A 21,274-nucleotide genomic window follows, 5' to 3' on the forward strand; every position below is an offset into this window, starting at 1 on the left:
GCCAGTTCTTCTCATCAAGCACAGGATGAGCATTTATTGTCTTGTGATCAGAAGAAAAACACAAAGACCAGAGCTCCACAAGTGACATGACACATCGCACACATACACGCCACGTGATGCTCAACGAAACCAGGAGCCAGGTCCAGGTTAATGGTGTTAACAAGTCTTATAAATCTAATGTAAACATTTAAAAACATACAGAGTTGTCCAAAAAAACAAGCCACAGTAGTTCACGCAGCGTGCTGAGTCAACTGTCTGGAATTACGGTTTCTGGCATTGGAGGGGATGGAGGGGGGATGAGAGATGGCAGATCCCAACCAGAGAGGTTCACTTAAGCTCTGTAGAGATCTCAGGCAGTGTATGCTAATGAGGCGCAATTTTGGTGTCTGGCTCCAACTGTTTTGGTGGGCAGGCTCCCGAGTACCTCCTCTCCTTGCATCAAGCATTTTCACCATGACTGAAGGTAGGTGCTTCCGTCAGCACCCCAGATTATCCAAAGGCGGGGGGGCAGAAGAGAGAAAAAAAGAAAAGAGAAAGAAAGAAGCAGGATGCAGAGTCCCTAGCAACACCTCCCCTCTTGGTTATGTTGAAACCTCCAACCTGGCACACTAAAAAAGCACAGACACCAATTGCTTTTGAAAACTTTTGGCAAGAAGCTGAGGGTGATGAGGGGCAGGGCCAGAGGGAGTGTGGCACAGAGGTACACCATGTTCTGGCTTCCAAGCATGGCCAGCCTAGCACTCGACCCCGTTAACCATGTCTCACTCCCCCTTAGTGCAATCGTATTTCCAGGGAGTTAATTATCAGGCAGTTCTTTTATCACTCTCTGATGGCAAGCGACAAAGAACACTTAAAATTACACTTGACACAAGACAAAGGCACCTAAAAGCTTGACAATGTGATCAGACCATGTTCTGTTAAGAAGGCTTCAAGCGTTGGTACTTACAAGCACATTGCACACTCGCAAGAAAAAAAAACCCTCATGTTCGGAGCATGTTAAACATCCCAGATCCAGCAAAAGGCTGGTTCTGCAGCAGCACATCAGTGTTGCTTGTAAACGGGAATTCAGGGAGGCTCTTGCTCTCTGATTCATGTTTGCTTTCGCTTTGGCCCTAGTAACAAAGATGTCACGCAGACTCCGAGCTGTACTTCATTTAGTATTTACAGTATGACACAGAAAAAGTTAATAGAGCAAATGGGAAGTTCTGCAGGGGCAATGGGGAAGGAAGAGCTCTCCTTCGTGAACTATTATTAGATAAGGCACATGTAGAGACAGTTTTCAAAAGATCACTTGCAAATCAGTTCCACCTAGCTAGGACAACCTCCCTGTCCCTTTCTGGGAGACAGCTTTGTTCTCCAATTACTTGGTGTGAATTTGGAGTGACTCCATTTACACCGCAACACCTCTGGCATCCCATCCAACAGCCTGCCAAGCCAAGCAGGCTCTGGGTCTGACCCACACGGTGCCCAACACCTCCCAAGTCTCTGCAGTGGAGCACTCTGTCCTTCACAGGATCATCGGCCAAAATGTTCAGAGCTGAAGACTTTGAACACTCACTCCCTACAAAAAACATTGGGAACCGACCTCCCAGTTTTGATGGGTTTGAAAAAATTCACTGCAGGCTGTCGAGGGAGAAGAAAAACCTGCAGCCTTTGCTGCCTGGATCACTGTAGGACACAGGGGAATTGGATGGCTCAGGCTACAGGAGCCCTGACATGCGTGCACAGAATGGAGATGAACGACGAGACAGATGCTAGCTCTCAGGGAAAACAATCCCTCTCAGCAGCTTTATTCTCTCTTTAGCCGATTTGGGGAGAAAGGCAAGAATCTCTCTCTCCCTGCTCATGCATGGAAGGAAAGTGCTGCTGGCTACACACAGAGACAGCCCAGGTCCGCACAGCTAGCATCAGTTATGAGGACTAACAAGCATTCCTTGGTCTATCAGACCCCACTGCGTAACATGTGGATTTCAACTACATCAGTAAAAGGCAGGATTAAAACTATTCATTGTAATAGAATTATTCCCAAACCACACCTGGACCCCAGTATAGCTACCTTGCATCTGGCTACTTGGCTGGGAGCCCAGAAAAACAGTTGTCCCAACAGGGCAAGGTGTGTCTAGCAGGGCATTTCTTGGGTCAGCACAAAACCCCAATGCCACCTAAGTGGAAGTTAGATGGCGCAGAGATCTCGTGCTGCCTACCTGTGACAGGGTGAACATCACCCAGGTAGCCAGGTCCAAAGCCCAGTGTCAGCCAGCTTTTTAATCGTTTCCAGTGGGCTTTGAATCATGCTTTTAGTGAGCAATCATTAACCACGTGAGATGAAACTGCACCTTTGAAGCACACAGATCCAGCATAAACTTTTAGCAGCAGGGAAAGCAAGATTTCTAGCATAACAACAGTCCTAGCCAGGCAAATGAGGACTCTTGTGGACTTCACATCTGAACAACACTCACCCACAGCAAGCACCGTTACCTAAAGGATTCTTCACCAGAGAGCGCAAGCAAATGAGGTTGTAGATTTTACAAATACCTTCGATATCGCTAGTACCAAGTAATTTAGGTGTTGCATTTCCCTTAGAGTGAAGAATTCCGGATTATTCATCTGGGAGAGAAAACACCAGTTGCTACTAATGCTCTGATTGCCTTTGTTACGGACAGCTTAGCGGTGTGCTGTGCATTTGATGAAAACTAAGCAGGGAGGCAGGAGAAGGAGCCATTGCAGTAGTGTTTGCCATCGTGGGGAAGTCAAGCCTTTTTCACGCATGGTCATGAGAGGATTCCCTCAAGCAAGGGCAGTGAATGGTTGGTTCCTCAGTCTGCAACGAGGCAAATACTGGTAACTCAACACAAACAAAAAACTTTCTGATAAGGCCGTGCAGTGCTCCGGAGGTGGCAAGGGCTGACACAGCACATCTCTTCTGCAGTGGTGAGGAGACAAAAACCAAAAGAGTCCCCAAGATGACTGGGGTGCTTGGGGGGGAATGCAAATGATCTTTTTCAAATAACAATAATAAAAAGACCAAAAAGAAGAGAATCCAGGCAGTTTGCAGCTGTTGCTGCTTAAGGCCATTGGTTTCCTGGGGGATAGTTGGGCACTGTGGGGTACTCTGGCAGGCTGTTCCCAGAAAAATTGCTGTACTGGGCCTCCCTGCTGGGGGGGTTCCTCCACATGCCACTGTTCCACTCATCCTGAGCCTTCTGAAAGCTTCCACCAGCCCCTCGGTAGATTTTATGTACCTAACAGATGAAAGAGAGAACGAGAGGAAAGTCAGCAACAGGTACCCACACCTCTTCCTCAGAAGAGCTACAGTCATCACTTCGGTACCGGATCGTGTATTTATTTCTACCTCTGTGAAGAGCTGTATTTCCAAGGCACAAAAGCACTAAAAAATGTAGTAATACAGTGAACAGAGGTGCACATAGATAATATCAACCCAAGACCTGAACCTGTTTCAGCCGCATGCCTGGGATTCAGGTCGGGGATACCACAGCAAGGCAGCAAACCCAGGTCAGGAGGCTGAACCTTCTCTAAAACTGACACTACTGCTTCAGCAGGGCTTCTGTCTTCTCCTCTGCCATCAGTCTACTGAAGCTTCCCAGACAGTCCTACCTCCAAATCCTTCTTTCTGCAGAGAACAGAGGACCACATCCCACCCTGCCACCCAGTCCCCACTGCACACCACCTCAAGATGCTTCACCTTTACCATCAATGACCTCCCCAATGAGCAATGCAGCTTGCTTCACCTGCCCTAAAGGAACATTGCCACATGAAATGGTGACAACATCCAGCCCCAGCTGTCTTGTGTTATCTGTATTTGTCCTCTAGATACTCTGAGAGACACCAACTACACTATAAAAACTTTAAAAGCAGTGATGGCTTAGGGTGGCTGCTAAGCTGCCTGTTCACATTATTGCGATACAAGGTGCGGATACTCGAAGTCAGAGAGACATCTGAGGCACCTACCCTTAAAATGCAGATGAGCATGGCGACTGCTGACATTGTAAACATAATGGCAGGAAACAGCATGAACACAGCAGCTGCAACATTGGTGCTAAAGAAAGTAATGGCTGCCAACCATCCGCTGGAAGACACAGAAAGAAACAGTATCATTGCAGCTTTCTTTTTTAAAGTATCCTTACTATCAGAAAAGCTGTCTAGACATACCCAGAAACTACAAGGCAGCTTTAAAGAAAATGAAAATGAAAACAGCAATGAAGAAAAGGGACAGAATGAAATGCAGCTCAGGCAGGTATTTCCCCAAGATCTCAAATCTCACTTGCCAGCATCCCTCGCTAATCCACTCTCAGACCTTTAGGGGACAGCCAGCTGCACAGACTTTGGGAAGAGAAGATTTATTCCCAAGGTGCTGTCAGCTGTGCAGAGGTCGTGCGCCTAGAAACTGGAACTGGGATTAGGGAACACGAGGGTCCTATGATTTACACTGCATCTCTATTCCTTTGATGGCAATAACCAGATAGGACAACTGGAGAGCATCAGCAGTTAAGAAAATAAAATGCTATATGGAGTGCCAGAGCTTTCTATTATTTGTAGTTTCAGCAGGAACTGCTCTCAAGTCTCTACCGACAGAAAGTTAAAATGCCAAACAATTATAACATAACCAGGGACAGACACTAAAATGCTCCCATTTATTTTAGGAGAACCCTGACAATAATCGCTCTATAGGCCAACAGTGAGTCATCATGCACTGCTCACCATGTGCTGCGAATAGTTTGAGGGCAATGCTAAGAGAGGATCAGATGAATCTTGAAACTGGCTAAGAAGAAAAGGTGTTAAAGAGAACAAGCAGGTGAATATACCTGACTTCTGCCAATAAAACAAATGAAAACAGAACTGTGTACTCCAAGAGCAGGTATAACTATACCACAGAGGAAAAGAGAAAGTTTCTTCCTCTCCATCCTGTACAGAATCCCATCAGTTTCTCAAAAGTTCATGGAAACAGCCCGTAGCCTGAAACTCAGGCATGGGAGCCAAGTGCTCGGCTGTAAGACCGTCAGCGCATCCTGCTTACCAAGCTCCCCATCCAGAGAAACCAATCGCCTGCAGGACCGTGAGAATAAACTGTGCTCCAAAGATGAAGAAAAAGGCCATAAAATTAAACGAGCTGTCCGACCTGTGAAAGAAGAGAGGAAATCAGGGGGAGACTGGCACCTCGTGTTGCTTCACACTGATGTTTCACCCCATCACGTACAACCGCTCCAATGGGGTTTTTCAGAAGAGGTCCCTCTACAGCCGTGTACTTTGAAGGCTACTCCTCTGTCCCCGGCAGTGAAAGCACACAGATCCATGAATCATCAGCACTTAATCTCTTCCCACAAGCCTGGCTCCTGTAACTGCTTTACCAAACTGCATATATGACGACACATGAGAAGAGGCAGTCTCCTGCGGAACAGAGAGTGCCTAACCCTCTGACCAAACCTCTGAAGTCAGCACAGCCTGACACTTAGGCAGCTCAGCCACTGGCAAGTAGGCACAAGGGGGCCTGAACATTGGCAGGCAGAGCTTGCCCATAAGCTAAAAGTGATAATTGAGCATAAGAATTCCAGCTGGGAATGTCTTGGTGGCTGCTCATCATCACACTTACATGCCCACGGTTAATAATCCAGCACTGGGACACAACAGGAGGAAAAACAGCCACCAGAGAAGCAAGTGGTATCCCATCTGGGGAAATGCAGAAGCATACTCTCACATCTTTGCAGGCTCCACATCTTCACGATGTATAGGTTGAGAGGTCCCAGATATATGAGGTCCTTTACTTTATGCAGGTATAATGGGCAGCAGGCACATGATCCCAAACCAGAAGGCTTGACCGGGTATGTGCAGTCTCTGTCATGGGTGCACTGGGGCACAGCACTGTCCAGCCCACGTTTGGGCTCTGCCACAGAACTGCAGCAGAACATCTTCATCCCATTAAACCAGCTACATCAGGCACATCTAAAACTCCCCAAACTATCATTTTTAATGATACAAATGACTCCCACTCTCTGAGGAACCCAAAGGGCCCATGATTTACATAACAGATTTGCAAAAAAACAATTTGGTTGCTTATCAGGCAGTTTGGTGCAAGGGGGAGTTTACAAAAGAGTTCCAGTCATTCGCAGCTCTTGCTTAAAGTATTTAACTGTTTATTATTTTAATGTTAATTAGTATTATAATTCTAGTCCCTGATGCCTAATGAGGAGATGAGAGAGGCAGGACCCCAGACTCTGGTGAGGTCGATGCAGTGGACCCCTGGCTACTCCAAGACAAGTGGAAAAGCCTCCAGCTAGAACCCTGCCACCCTGAGCCTCGCGTGTTGGTATGGTTAGAGATGCTGTGACAGAAAACTGCCAGTCCTGAGTATCCTCATGATTCCGCCCTTCAAATATCACCTCAGAGTACAGCAGTGTGAAAGAAATACTTTAAACACAGACTGTTCACAGTAATGCCTATCATAATCCAATTAACAAGGATTAGGCTCGAGGCTGAGCCTTCAAACAGACTCTTGCAACTACGACCTGAAAGGGCGGGAGGAGTCTTCATTTGAAAGGATCTGTGGGAATTAGTGAGGATACACAGAAAAGGTGATTTCTGATCCAGCCTTCTGGTACAGATTTGCAACAGCTTTGCCCTAGCGCCAAAGCTCTGCAGCTAATTTAATTTTGGATGCAGATGTATGACGATGGTTTTACGAAAGCATCCTCACAGTACATGATGCCAATATCAAAGGGCTGCCTCCTCCCAGAACAAGCAGAGCAAATAGGTTTGACCTCACCTTCTTGAGTCACAACTAGCCATGATCCCATCAGATCAGTGTTTTTCAAGCCCCTTCTACAACTGATGTCAAAGTCTACGATCTTTGGGCTTGCCAGTCTGTCCCTAGGGCTTATTCTTTTTTTAACTGTAGAAGACTTTACACAGAGTAACCTCAGGGCCCTTTCAGTATTCAGTTGCATAAACACATACAAACAACATTAAAGAAACAATTAGAAACGGTCATTGGGAAGCCCAGAGGAGGTCAACCGGGAGGATTAATTTTTCCCAGACTTCAGAACTCAGAACGGAAACTGCTCTTTGAACAGAGCTCTAGCCGGCTCTCGGAGGCACTTGGGCTTCTGAACTAGGGATGGGGACAAAACCCCAGCCCCAGAGGGCAAGAGTTCAGAGCTGGTATTTTCATGTCTTTTAAAACTTTCAGATTAATCCGACCCAGTGGGCCTTCCATTTTCATCAGAAATAATCCTCCCCTGTACTCCATGATGTAGTCACTGATGTTTTAAGCACCACCAGTGCATTAAATGCCCAGTGTTGTTAGTATAAAAAGCATAAATTCGGAAGAGCATTTAAACAATTAATTTAGCATGCGCTAAACAGACAGGACCCCACCTGCCAACTCCCATTTCTATGAGCTGCTTTTGCTGTTACCTAAACCAACTCGTCACAGAATCCAGTGAATAATCAAAATCCAGAGTAATTGGGTAATCCCTGGTAATGGGGAACCAGAAGGACCTTCACCTCCAGAGGCCAAATCCCTGACTGGTGCGTGGGGTCTGCTGGTGACCCACAGTGTGACACTGGGCAGGTCCCTCCCCTTCCCTGTGCCAGGCTGGAAACTCATTGGGACCTTCACAGCTCTGACAAGCATTATGCATTAATGTCTGAATAATGCCTCATGATCCACAGCAAGCATGAGCAAATGCAAATGATTATTAATTAAAGTGAAAATGCAGGATAGCTTTAAATATTTGTGGAGTTTCAGAAGGACTCACTCCAGGGAACTGCTTTTATCTAAAAAGCGAAACAGCCAAGCTCTCAAGTACCTAGCGACTAAAACCAGAAGAGTTCTCAAAAACTAATAACTTAATAGTCTTCCATCAAAATAAGCCTCAACGAAACTTTACCAAATCAGTATCTATTTTAGTGCTATACTGATATGGGGGTGCTGCTACGCCTGAAATATTGAAGTAAAATAGGAATTTCATCCTCATGGAAGTGACAAAGTTTGCCACTGCTCACTTCCGATCGTAGGCAGGTGACCCACAGTCCTACATCTGGTATTTAAAAGTAGCCACATTCTTCTTCATTTGGAAGGTAAACAAGACATTCAGCCAACAAGTCCTTCATCTTTATCCCAGACAGAGAGCTCCATAGGAGCACTCCCCAGTAATGACACATCTCTCTCCCAGAGGACATGGAGACAAAATCACCTCATGGGCTCCTACTTACCGAAAGGCTTTATAGGCAGGTCGGAACCAGCAGACGTAGCCGCAGGGACTGAAGAGGATAAGCCAGAGGATGGCCAGCCCAAAATTCACCCCATAGCCTCCTCCGATCCACCATGCCAGGCACGCAATTATATTCACTACTAGTGTGATGCAGTAAACTGTAAAGAGGGCAGAGGAAAGAATGTGTGGTTGTGCAGCTTCATGTCTTCACGCTTAAAAGGAAACAAATGGCCCACGTTATAACAGGAAGGGTCCACACCGCAGTGGGAAACTCAAGCCCAGTAACGCAGCTGCTCCAAGCGAGCCGCAGGTCCTGCGTGCCCCAGGAGCTCGCAGCACAGACACGTCCATCTCCAGAGGGAATGCTGCAGCAGAGGGATGAGGAAACTCTTTTGGAATCTGCCAAAGGATGGAGAGCTGGGTAGCAACCAATTAAGTCCTCTGCCAGTATTATTATCAATTACAAGCAAGGTTCGATTCCCATTTGTAGCAAAACCCCTTTATGAGAGGTGAGGGGTGTAAACCACTGCGCTGCACCCAGCCTCAACAGGACTTCAGTCTCCCTGCTTGCTGAGGCTGCCTCGGGAGCTATTACAGAGCCAACACAGCACCTTGCGGGCTTGCTCTCTGCTTCCCTGGGCCTCTGAGGAAGCCTGGAAGTTCGCTTCAGGGCTTGTAAGTGCTGCCTTGAGTGAGGGGATATGCAAACTCCAATCAGGCTGATAACTTGGGACCTCAGGGGTGGCTTAAAGGCCTTTTCACATCCCTGTTCCTGCCACTTGGATGAAAAGGAACAGTTGACAACAGCCCCCAGAGCGCACCAGTGCTGCACGAGGCAAACGTGCATGAAGTGACACTGCTCCCCCCTTCCCTGAAGCTCAATATCACCGCAAAGCGGGGCGGCACACTTCCTAGCTTTCACAGGCTGAGCGCAGACCCCATGCCAGGGGCTCCCCGCTTTCCTCCCCATGCTCCCCTCAATGGTGCAGAGACTCCCTGCAGCTGTCCTTGCACCTCTCCAGGCTCTGCCAGTGCCCAAGAGACTCAGCCCAGTTACAAGCTCCTATTTCAGAAAACAGGGGGTAACTCTTAAAAAACTGGTGGTAACCTGTATCAATTAGCACAAAGAGAAATGAGAAGGTGGACCCTCCGTACCGCCTGGTGATGAGCTCACAGTAACACTCTGGACCCTGGCCTCATTTATTCAGCCAGAATTAAATCCCTGAATTTCTCTTCACCCGTGGTAAGCGCCCATGCCCTGCCCGCTCCTTGCCTCACCACATGTGGTGGCTTTGCAGCACACCTGCACACCCCTGGCTTAGCCCTCTGATGCCCATCACTACCCTGGCCTCTGCTTCTGACTCCTCTTTCTTGGCACAGACCAGACCCACCTGCCTTCACACAGCCTGGGGGATGCTAAACAGCTACAAAGTTTTGTGGTCGTAAAATAGTATTGCCAACACAGTTGGGACAATTTAGCATGGAAAGTACCCGAACCCAGCTGCTGCTTCTGACATAGGAATTACATGAGAGTTAAAATAAAACATTGTTTTACTACAAAGAAAATGTCTTCTGAGTAGCTAACAACAAGGCTTTATACACAATTGTTTGGATGTATCTTAATATTGGGGGGAAAAAAAGACTTATTGTTTAAATTTAGTTTATACAGTAGCTGTACTTCTCCAAATTTTTATTTTCAGAAGTCAGTTAGTGTCCAAAAATTACTAAAAAACCCCCGACAAAACACCAAGCCAAGAGCACCTATGAAGTTTTAAGGAACTTCTGGTTCTCCCTGCACATCAGGTGGGAGTTTGTTCTCCAGTAGTGGGAGCTCTGGTACAGGTTTCCCCAAATCACCATCCACCTTAATAAAACATTCACATCCAATTAAAGTAATGAGCATACAACCTTCTAGCAACGACTTGTGTGTTTCTATTTTTAACACCGGCCTTTTCCTGTTTACTGCCTTCCCTCCATGTATGAACCTCTCTCCATCCCATCCCAAAAAGTCGGGGGGGGGAGGAGGGGGGGGCGCAGGACACAACGACCCCAAAAGAAAGCGTGCTGCAGATGGAAATGTAAATGTAAAACTCCTGGTGACAAATGCCAGGTCTCCTCAGCCACTGGCAGACTAGTTGCCCAAATGGCTGGCAACTTTCCAGCCTGCCATGAACTTGAATGAGGGAGGCTTTGTTTAGGGAGAGTCGCAGACAAAGGCAGCTTTACAGCATGCAACATTTAACCAGTTAAGTCTGAAGGGACAAGCAGTTTCTTCAGGCAAGAAAATTACAGAGCTCATTTCAGCATCTCTAAATAACGAAAGAACAATCGAGTGATAGATTATGCTATTATTTATGCACACAAATCTCTCTCATACACACATCCTATGCATCTGGAATAAAAGCCATGCCACCAAATGCATATCTGGCAGAAAACAAGCTTTTCCTTCAGTGAGAAGGGTAAATAGGATGACAAGCATTTGGGGAAAAAAAGATAAGCAAGGCAAGAAGATTTTTAATCTTCCAAAGCATTCCCTGTAGTTTTCTAGGCCTGCCACACCATTTTTCATCCAATTTCATTCCTTGGAGAAGAATGGTCAATTTTCATTACTAGCTTTTGAATGGCTAAGCCAGACAACACGAGCCCAGACCAGGAGGTCTGTTCATACAGAATATCAGCAAATCACCAGCTGTGACCAAGAGGATCAGCACCCTTCTCCAGGAGGACACGGAACATTTTGCAGGCTCTGGAGAGCTAAGGAAGAGACAGTTTACGGCTAGAAAACTCTGCTTCGATCTGTGGGTGGCACAAACACGGGGGAGTTTGAGCCTTCCCATAGCAAGGTGGGGCAACAGGTAGCAAGCACATGGGCCGTATTTATTTTCTTGCCTAAAATTCTCCTATTCATCTTACTTCAGGTGAATTGGGAATTACTTTAAGAGAGCTATTTTGGGGAGTAAAACATTACCTCACATTAATAAAGGTGTCAAATATGGTCTGCTTTTTTCCTCTTCAGATTTACTAATAGACATTTCTAGCAGTGATACTCTCTCCTTTCTTCAACAGCTGCTCTGCAGCAAAGACTCATAGCACAGCAGCTTAACATTTGGGCATAAAGTTATATTACAGTATTCTAAGAGGAATCATTGTTTCTCATCAACTAATTGCAGTCAAAACTTTAAAGCACTTAAGTCACTGAGATCTATATTTTTTTCACTACACATATTTATTTTCCCAGCACAATTTTTTAATTCAACTTACAGATCCATACGTGGTAGATTCTCTTCACCAGAGACTGATAATCGATGGGAATTTCATCAGCAAAATTCTGGTAGAAACACGGTTTCAGAGGGATAAACTTGGGGAGCGGTGGGAAGTTATTCACCTTTTCTGCAATGTAGAACACAGATATTAGCTGAATGCAGAAACATTCTCGTAAGGCTGAGCAAGTCTAACATCCTCCACACCTTTCCAATACACACCCGTGGACCCCAAGGTCAAGGGGACTCGCAAGAATCGAAACAGAAACCATCACCAGCTCTGGCCGTTCACGTTACTTGCTGCAGCACGTTCATCCTCACCCTGAACACCAAATATTTTGTTCTCCTTCCTCAGCAGTGGACATGATATTTAAACTAGCACATGCAAGGCTTAGAGCAAGGAATAGAAATGAACTAATAAGCAACACTTGGATTTGACACCTTTACACATCAGTGTAAAGTTCTGTGAAAGGCACTGACAGACAAAAAAAACTTAAACTCCAGGATAAGGTTCCTCAGGAAGAGAGGAGAAGCCAGCAACATCTGGGGGAAACAGGCTGCACAAAGATTTTTAGTTGCAACCTTTCAGAAAACACAAGGAAAAGCTGGCAATTATCCAGACAAGCAGATTTACCTTCAGACACAAGCTCTGAGTAGTCTTGCTGGTGCATGGATCAGGCCTTAGGACCTGTAGTAGATATGACTGTGTGACAGTGAGGAAGGGCGCCTTTGGAAAGCATCTCTCAAACTGGAATTTAATACTCAAGATATCATCCAGTTAAGGGAAGGCAAATGAGATGTCAGGGATAATTTTGTTGTGAGAAGACTCATGAACATACCCTTTTTTCTTTAAAAGTCAAGTTCTTCCTGTAAGATTAAGCCCCAGAATAAAAAAGAAAGAAAGAAAAAAACCAAACCAAAATCCCAAATCCCAAAACTTTGCATTCAGATACAATAAATCAGCAAATGCTGACAAAAGTGATAAGAGTGAATAAAACCTTACCTTGGGAAAAAAATATGTTTTAAAAACAAGTAATTAAATGCCTAAATCCTCTGCATTTAAGCTGCTGTCAGCTTCTAGACAGGTGCGCAGATCTGTCTGCGTCTATGTGTGTGCCTGCATGTGCATTCCTACATGTTTGAGAACGTTTGCTCTTGCCTTCCAGTGCTGGTTAAAGTTTGATTCCAGGGCATTGTGACTAATTGTCTAGTCTACTTCAGCCCCAGTAAACAGAATTAAAAACAAGCAGAGGAAGAGATGAAGAATGTCCTGGGAAAACCTCCAAATGGCACAGAAGACAAGAGGAAATGTCTGAACAAGAACCGTCAGCACAAGAGATCCCCTTCTCTTGCCATTATCTCCGTGTGAGAAGACATTTTGCAGGAGCAGCTTCTTCGTTTGAGGGTTGGCAGGGAAGACTAAAGCTGTAAGCCATGCTTTGGGAAAGAAAAGGCTTTCTTCATGCAAAAGAAAGGCATATTTTCACGCAGAAAATATGTTCAGGATAACGCCCACTGTGAGTACATCAGAAGTAAATATGAAATAAAGTCTGAAGTCACTAGCCCAATTTGACTTTTCAGTAGCCTTTTCCTTATAAAAGCAAATACTAAGTCTCCTGTCCCTCCTCACCCACCTTTGCTAAATTTTTTTTTTACATTAATTCAGACACTCTCCAAAGCTGGTATTAGTTACTGGTTAACATCTACTGCTGACCCCATCACATGCAGTCAAAGTCCATAGGAATCTGGACTTCTTAGCATTAATTTTTCATTTGCTACAAACACCTAATGGGCTTTCTCCTCTACAGTCTGTCTCAGCAGCCTACAAAAGGACAGAACAATGCTGGATCAAGGGAAAAGAAGGGGGCACAGCTTTTAAAACTAGAGACAGCTCCTGAGGGAAGTCAATAAGACCAAGATTAACCGACCACAGTGAAAGCAGATTCTCTAACAATCTATTATTATTATTATTTTATTTATGGGATGAGGAAAATTTTGTTCTGTCCCTCTGCAACAGCTGAAGCTGTAGCTAGTTACTGTGGTTCTGCTCTCTTCCATTGTCTCTCTCCTGCAGTACAGATCTGTTATGGGCAGTAGAGCTGATGCCAGCCTGTAGTGCACAAGTCCCCAAATGGTGGATCCAAAACCAACTGGCCTGCTGGACACCAGCCACTGCAGTTTGTCATTTTTCAAACTCACAAAATGCTCCAAATACATCCAGACTTTTTTCTATGTACACAAAGATCAGGATTACACCTCTTCTCTGTTGTCACCCAGCTGCAAGCAGCCAGATGACCACTTTCTCCCACCCAAAGACCCTGTAGTTTTCAACTGTTCCGGGTTACTTCCAAGAATAGATAAAGGAAATTAAATTAAAATATCCCCTTTCATGTCTGACTGCATAGTTTGGAGTGCTACAGCACTCCCATCAAAGCTAGGATCAACATATTGGATCAACAAGCACAACCTGTGCTTTCATAAACCAAGCTGTATAAGCAATGAACAGAAACTGTATACAAGTCCTGAACCTGCTCTTATTTAAAAAAAAATTGGGAGGAATTTTGTTACTAATTTTACTACAGGTAAAATTAAGATGTAGTAATGTCAACAGTACAGCTAGGAAAGCCGTGGAAAGCTGTTTAGCCTCTCTAAGGAAGGAATTATTCTCATGTACTTTTTTGTGAATAAATGTCATCCTCATCCAACTCTCAAACAGGTCACACCTCAGCCTTTATCACCAGAGCAGCAACCTCAGCTGTCAATCCTACAGCATAGAAGTGAGTATGACCAAGGCAAGAAAACAGAAGGAGCTGAAGAGCTTTAGGGATCACTAGGGACACATGTCACACACCTGATGCGCCACAGCCATCACAGCACACCGAGAAACATTCTCTGAAACCATTCTCCCTACATTGCCATATTTTGAGGTGCTCTTACCTGCCATTTCTAGTAAGAGTGTTCCACAGTGAAGTTTCAGACAGACAGCAACAGATCTATTAGAAAAAATAATAAATAATCAGGTCAGCACATGTCACTAACCAGCACCCAAAGAACCTCTAGAATCAGAAATACCTCTGGCACAGTGCTTGACAGACTACGAGCCCAGGGTTCCCACTACAAACTGCTCATCTCCAACTGCCCAAAGTCGGCATGCTGGAACTTGACCAAAACATCCCAATTTCTCCTGGTTCGTATGAAGCTCCACCTGGCAGCACCTCATTCAGCACAACCCCACTGTCAACCACTTTTAAGGCTTCTATTATTCAGCAGCAAACAAACGTGGCACCTGACAAAGGCTGAGGATGCACGGAACGCCACTGCCAGAACACGTGTACCTTCCAGCTGCAGCCAGACAACAAGCTGAGACAGACAGATCTGAGCGGGACCCAGCCAAGCACATACATCGGAAGAGAAATTTGTACAAGCTTACCAGACTTAATGCCTCATTTAGGTGTTGAGATGATTTGTTGGCTCTCTGTGGACCTCCCCAGCTGCTGAAACAAACACATATCACTGTTAGCTTGGAAGTAAATTGATTAAAAAAAAAAAATCAGCTGGTACACAACCCATTATTTTAATAATTATGCACAATCCTTCTTAAAAATGCAGATTCATTCTTCCTGTTACCACCATTGAACATGACTGTCATTCTGGAAAAATCAAATCCTGCAAAGTTGACTCGGCGTCAGCCGTGTAGCCAATTTTGGCAGAACTGATCACACAGATGAAGGCCGCAGAGAGATCTGTGCTGAGCTTTGATTTTACCCCTTCTTTGTTAAGTATAAAAGCACTGTGTGCCCCTACCTGGAAATCTCAAAACGGAAACAGGGAATACCATAAAACAACCCTCTAAACCAGCGCTGCAGGGTTTGACAAGAGCTATGAAGAATGAAGGAAGTCTAGACTAAAACCCATCCCTACAAATACACTCCAAACACCACACGCCGCTGCCAGCACCGACGGCAATCTCAGCATCGAGGTCAGAATAGCTGTGCTGTATCCAAAGCCCTCGGGATTTACAGCAGCTCGCTTCCCTGTTCTGCACCTCTGTGCTGTCCTCCTGTGTGCTCCGTGCACGGCCTGGAGATTGCAAAGTTTACACTGGCACAATTATTTTGTTGGGGTTGCATTTACTCTCCTTTTTAATTGAGATATTCTAGCACAGTCCTTAGTGGAGACAACGGCTCTCTGATAAGAATTGGGACCTGTACAGGCAGCTTATTCTTTCTGTACGTAGCAATGCAGTTATATACAAGCTTAACTACATGTACATAGAGGAAACATATTGTTTTGCCTGTACCAGTCTAAAGAAAGCAACAGAGCATGGCCAGGAAAGCTGTGTCACTTGTGAGCTGCTCAGGGCTGGGACTCCCTGGTTAAAGGCTCACACACAGGGCCCCCGTCACCGCCGAAGCCTCCAGGCTTTCTCCACAATACAGACACTACCCAGTGTCTGACAGGCATTTTATAACTTACGATTTAGAAATGGAAGCATATTGCTTTGCCTTTATTAAATTTTGTGAGTAGAAAATAAAGTATGAAGACAGTTAAGAATACAATTAAAACTTCACCCCACCCATTTGCAGCTGCTCCCAGCAGAGATCCGTAAATTTGGGGGGAAGAAGAAATGACACATGAACACCAGTTACACTAATGCACTAAGAGAAAAGAATCTTTCACCGAAAGATCAGCAAATGCGTAAAGCCCTTCTCCAGAAGAGGATTATTTAGTCACGTACTTCAGCGCCAGTGTCTTAAGAGCTGCAGAGTGGTGGGAGGTGTCAGTCTGTCCACTGGAGGAGGGACCAGAAGGAAAGACCACAGGACACATTCCTGGTTTTACACAGGGCCATCGTGGCCAAACAGTAGTTCTCCTGTGCCCTGCCTGCTCAAGGAGACAACTGTGGTGCTGTTGAGTGGGTTTAACTCAAATAAATAAATAAAACAAAACAGAGAAAGCAGCATTCTGGTGATCCACTTGCTTCTCATTTTACCCAGCTGTTCTCATTTACCTGCTCATTTCCTAAAAAATCTCAGCCATGGTTTAATGCTTTGAAGACACAGTAAATTATCACATAAAGAAGCTATGACAGAAGCTATTGAATATTTCTGTCTTCCTTTATGAGTAATCTCACAGAAGTTCCTGGGATGACTGTAATTTCCCTAAGGAAAGATGTGTTTGGGAACCACAAAGCAGCACTAAGAATATTTCTTTCTGCAAGGATAAACGCATACAATGAAATTTTACACCAAATAATCATTTTCTGAAATGCATTGACCTTCCACTGGCTCAGCTGCACTAAGATTCCATTCCAGCTCCCGGTGAAAGGAAAGGGACCTTTCCCCCATGGACACCTACGGCAGCAAGCTCAAACCTTCTGCAGGCACGAACTCAGACTCCAGGATCCAACCCAATAATAATTTTGTTCAGTGCTCCAAGACATACTTGCACAGCAACCGCTGTTTTCACACCTCCCTAGCCCATTTAACTTGGGCAGGATTTCTGCAAACTCGGGATAACAGGCCTCAGATGTACAGTCAGGGAAAAATCTTGTGTCTAGTGAGAGATGATGTTGCTCAGCTCGGCTGGCTAAAACTCCTGGGGGAAAACTTCACTGTGCATCCTCAAGTCAAGTTCCAGTTACAAGATCCTGGCATAAGGAAACAGATTTGCAGCAAATACAGATAAACGGGTACATAACAGGTATCATCCAACCACGTGTGAATTTGTGCAAAATAACAACACATATAAATAAGCTCTCTATTCACCGGAACATTTTCAGTTTAGTTGGGAACAGACAAAACCCAACACCCTGCAGTCCACTGCAGAGATTTCTTCACGTATAAGTGACTGCTGGCGGACGGAGGAAAAAACCACACATGCTAAGGAAACCACGGTGTGAAGTGAACTTCCTTTTTCCACTGTGCTCATCGACAGCCAATGAATAACTCCTAAGTTCACAGTCCACCACACATGACTCACAAGAGCCCACTGGAGACAGCCGGAGCTTTTCTTCACCAGTGTTTCAAAGACAAAAATACTCTGTGTCATTTTAAGAGACAGCGTTTTCCTTTTAAACCAAGGCACGTATGCAAGCACCACTGTTTCTTCTAGGTGGACAACAACGTGAGTACTTTGAATGGGACTTCAGTCTGAAACATGTTTCACCATCTCAGATTAGGGTAAAATTTTGTGAAGAAAAACCTGTAGCAATCTGCTTGAAGCACACTGTATGGCTGCATGTATGTTAATATTTAGTCCCTTTGTTTATTCTGCCTATATTACAGTAAATAGTTTTAAAAGTTTCAGTTATTTCTCACTACTACTTTCTCCAAAAAGAGAGAAAGGTGGTAGAAGAAAGAAATAAAGGACAGGCCAAGAAAGCTGAACTAATTCCTGCTTTGCTGTAAACCCACCTGGTGACCTGGGGCAAGTCCCCTAAGACCAGATTCACAGGACACCAGCTTCTCTCAATGCCACCTGCAGATGTCCCAGCCAAGCTCAGAAGAGCCCAACATCCTAAGCTTTCCATCCAGCAAAATTCACCAGCTTCTGAAGTCTCACTTTAGGATATTTTCTGCACTGCATTTATATTTTCATTCCAATAGGATGACTGTAGCTAGGCTAAGAGCTTCTACGCAGATCTGTACTCAAGGGCTCAATCTAGAGTGCTTTGCTGAAAGCAAACGGAGGGGCTGGATCCTTACATAACAGCAACAGAGTGCCGACACTCCCTCATAAGACAATGATTGAATAATTAGAGCACAAGCAGAATGAGAAAACCTGGGCACAATGCACATCTCCTGAAAGTGGTTCAAGCTTACCTCTCTGATGAGGGCTATCACCAGAGACCAGGCTTTTGGAAGCCACGTCACGCTGCCAGCCAGCAGATCCCAGACATTCTGGAAGAGCAAATGGCCTAAAAGCTTGGGGGGGTGGGGGTGGGGGTGGGGGGGGCGGGGGGGGAGGCAACCTGCAGGGCTCTGGGAGACGTGGGTTTGAAACCAGACTTAGCAGGGAATCAACACAGCCTCCAGCATTCCCAAGACAAGCGAATGCCTCGGTCATATGCCTCTCCAGTTGCATTTAAAAAGAAAGCAGTAACTCTGCACTGGTTTTAAGAGAAAAGTCTGGTTTTTTGAGTCTCATTCAGATGCCCAACTCTTATCAGGAGGTTCCCAGAGAGCCCAAGGCAGCAGTGGTCATTCTGCAAGGCACCAGAACGCTTGGCTCAGCTTTATGAACTTAGACTTTATATAGCTGACACAGCTTGTACTCGATAGTATTTCCTCTCCCCGCTGCATGCTGCTGGCCCTCATGGAGTGGGACACTGCCCCTTCAGCGATGCCAGCACCATGCTTCACACTGGATGAGCTTCACAGGTTCACAAACTAGTTTCTTGAGCTCATTAATGCTCACAAAAAAACTAAGAACAGAGAGGGAGAGGTAAAATTACATGTCCATGTGCTACTGCTGTCAAGGGCAATGCACGAAAGAGCCAGCAGCAAACCCACACACAACAAAAGGCTTCACCCTCGCTCCTCACAACCCCTGGGGGATCACCTACATTACCCCCCCCCCCCCCCCCGGGGTGGGAGCCATGCAGCTGGCCTGGGCACCCCCCAGGCCTGCCCTGTGCTCCCCGAGACCTCCCGAGCACTGGCCCCAGCAGAGGCGTCCCACCGGCTGCCCACACACAGCCACGGCACCATGACAGGCAAATCCCCCCGCACCCCCGGGGGAGGGGGGCAGGGCACAGCCGGAGGGGGGGAGCGATACACCCCGCTGTGCTCCACGGGGGGGCACGGGGCCCCCTCGCCGCCCTCCACCGGGGCTGCCCCCAGCACCTCCCGCTCATGCTGCTCCGGAGAGCTGCTCCCACCGGGGCTGACCCCAATCCCTGCCCCCCGCCAGGGCTGTCCCCAATTCCTCCCCGCACAGGCGCCATCCCGCCAGACCTGTCCCCAATACCTTCCCAAGCACAGGCTCCCCCGCCATCCCCCTGCTGTCCCCATGACCCCCATCGCAGCTGCCCTCGTTACCCCACCTCTGCCGCCCCCCTGCCCGGACAAGCCCCGTCACCCCTCTCATCCCGGGGCAGGCCCCGTCACCGTCGTCGTCACCCCCACCACACCACCCACCACCCCCGCCCCCCACACGCCACACACACACCCCCACACCCCCCCCTCCCCGAGGCAGGCCCCGCCACACCCCCGGGGCTGAGGCGGCTCCACCGGCCGCCGCCGCCCGCCCCTCCAGGAGCGGGCCCACCTCACCGCGAGACCCCGGCCCCCCCAGCTCCCCCCAAGCCCTCCTCCGAGGCCGCCCCACTACCCCCCGGCGCGGCGCTCACCGTGCCCACCTCAAAGCGCAGCGGCCGGAGCCCCGCTCCACGGGCCCGCCGCGGGGCACGCTGGGAAACAGAGTCCGTGCAACAGCGGCCGCCGCGGCGCCGCACACGTCCGGGACTGCATTTCCCAGCGTGCCCCGCGGCACAGCCCCACCACCTCTCACGTGAGGGGCCGGCCCTCAGGCTACGGGGGCCGGCAGGGATACTGGTGTCGGGAGGAGGTGGGTTTGTCTCGGCCCCTTCAGCAGGCGGGGGGCCGTGGGCTGAGGGGCCGGAGGTGTGGGCTGGGGTGGAGGGGCGTCGGCGGCCCCTAAGGAGTGCTGGAGCCTCAGCGGTGGCTGAGGAGGGGCTGCCGCAGGCGGGGGTCTCCGGCCTGCAAGGCCTGGCTCTCATGGCCGGGCCCCTTCCTACTTTAGCCCACTCAGGGCCCTGCACTGGCTACTGAGGAGAAAATGAACCCTATGGCAGCCACCGCCAGGACAGACGGGGCCGTGCCTTCCCCCCTGGCAGCACCAGTGGGCCCTGTCCCCGAGCGGCCTGGTGGGCCCTGCTGCCAGCCCTCACCACGTTCTATTGCCAGCTTTGGCTCCCACAGGCCATGGCTGCGCTGGGGCCCAGGGCTGCGTGGTCACTGAGAAGGCTGCTGTTTGGAATTCTGCCATTAACCGCTGATTTTCTCTCCTAAGTCAGGTGAATCGGCAGCTGGTGGAGCTGGTGCCTGCTGGTGCCCAGTGCCTGTGTGACTTGTTTGGCCAAATGGGGTGGTGATGGTTGAACAGACAAATTGCTCTGAAATCTCTGTGGAGATGCAGGCTGGCAGTGGTGCATGGGGAAGCCCCTCCCCAGCCACACACACTTACCCACTTTCTGGATTTATACCCTTTTGTTCAGTTCTGTAGCTCCGTACCTCTTATTTGCACTGTGTTAGACTCCTTACTGTATGTACCAATCCATCTCCAAGGTACCAGCTCCATGTAAATGCTGTTAATTTGGTCATACATAAACCCTGCTCTACTTTAAAAAATATTTACAGGCCCTGGGGCTGTGCTTTCTGTAAACACAGAACTCGCAGCTCCAGGCTGTGTGATTCAAGCTCATCCCTCGTAACGCTTAACTGAGCCAACACTGAGGCCCGCAAGCCCCCAGTCTGCAAAGTTGCCCCAAAATACAGGTCTTGGGGCTCGTTGCTTGAGTTCAGCCCCTGCTCTAGGCAGGATGCCCAGCTTTGCTCCCTGGCACGGGCACCGGCACTGCCCCTGGACACAGTATTTGCTGGCTGGACAGGTATTTTTTGAGAGGGAAAACCCCCTTGCCTCCATTGATCTAGAAGCATCACTGACATGCAAGGAATAATTTAGCTATAAACCAGTAGAGGTCACTCCGCCCCAGTAAATCCAGTGCTACTGAAGGCGTTGGAGCACCAGTAAGACAGGGAG

At 47.5% G+C, this 21,274-nt stretch overlaps 1 protein-coding gene across 6 annotated transcripts; it reads right to left on the reverse strand.

Annotated features, from left to right (window-relative positions):
* Positions 1–19,931, reverse strand: SCAMP4 (secretory carrier membrane protein 4). 6 transcript variants are annotated; one of them, XM_056336531.1, is made up of 8 exons: positions 19,851–19,931; positions 14,919–14,979; positions 14,426–14,481; positions 11,490–11,618; positions 8,230–8,386; positions 5,036–5,137; positions 3,970–4,087; positions 1–3,242 (listed from the first exon to the last, which is right to left on the reverse strand). In XM_056336531.1, the coding sequence occupies exons 3-8, from the start codon at positions 14,430–14,432 to the stop codon at positions 3,066–3,068; spliced, it is 690 nt and encodes a 229-aa protein (XP_056192506.1). In that variant the 5' UTR covers positions 14,433–14,481; positions 14,919–14,979; positions 19,851–19,931; the 3' UTR covers positions 1–3,065. The 6 variants fall into 6 exon arrangements, with proteins under 6 accessions (XP_056192506.1, XP_056192507.1, XP_056192510.1 ...); XM_056336532.1 differs by having other exon boundaries at positions 14,919–14,982; positions 19,851–19,904; XM_056336535.1 differs by having other exon boundaries at positions 19,842–19,869.
* Between the last annotated feature and the right edge of the window lie 1,343 nt (positions 19,932–21,274).

The sequence above is a fragment of the Falco biarmicus genome, chromosome 4 (assembly GCF_023638135.1).
Source record: "Falco biarmicus isolate bFalBia1 chromosome 4, bFalBia1.pri, whole genome shotgun sequence".
In the NCBI taxonomy this organism is placed as follows: domain Eukaryota; kingdom Metazoa; phylum Chordata; class Aves; order Falconiformes; family Falconidae; genus Falco; species Falco biarmicus.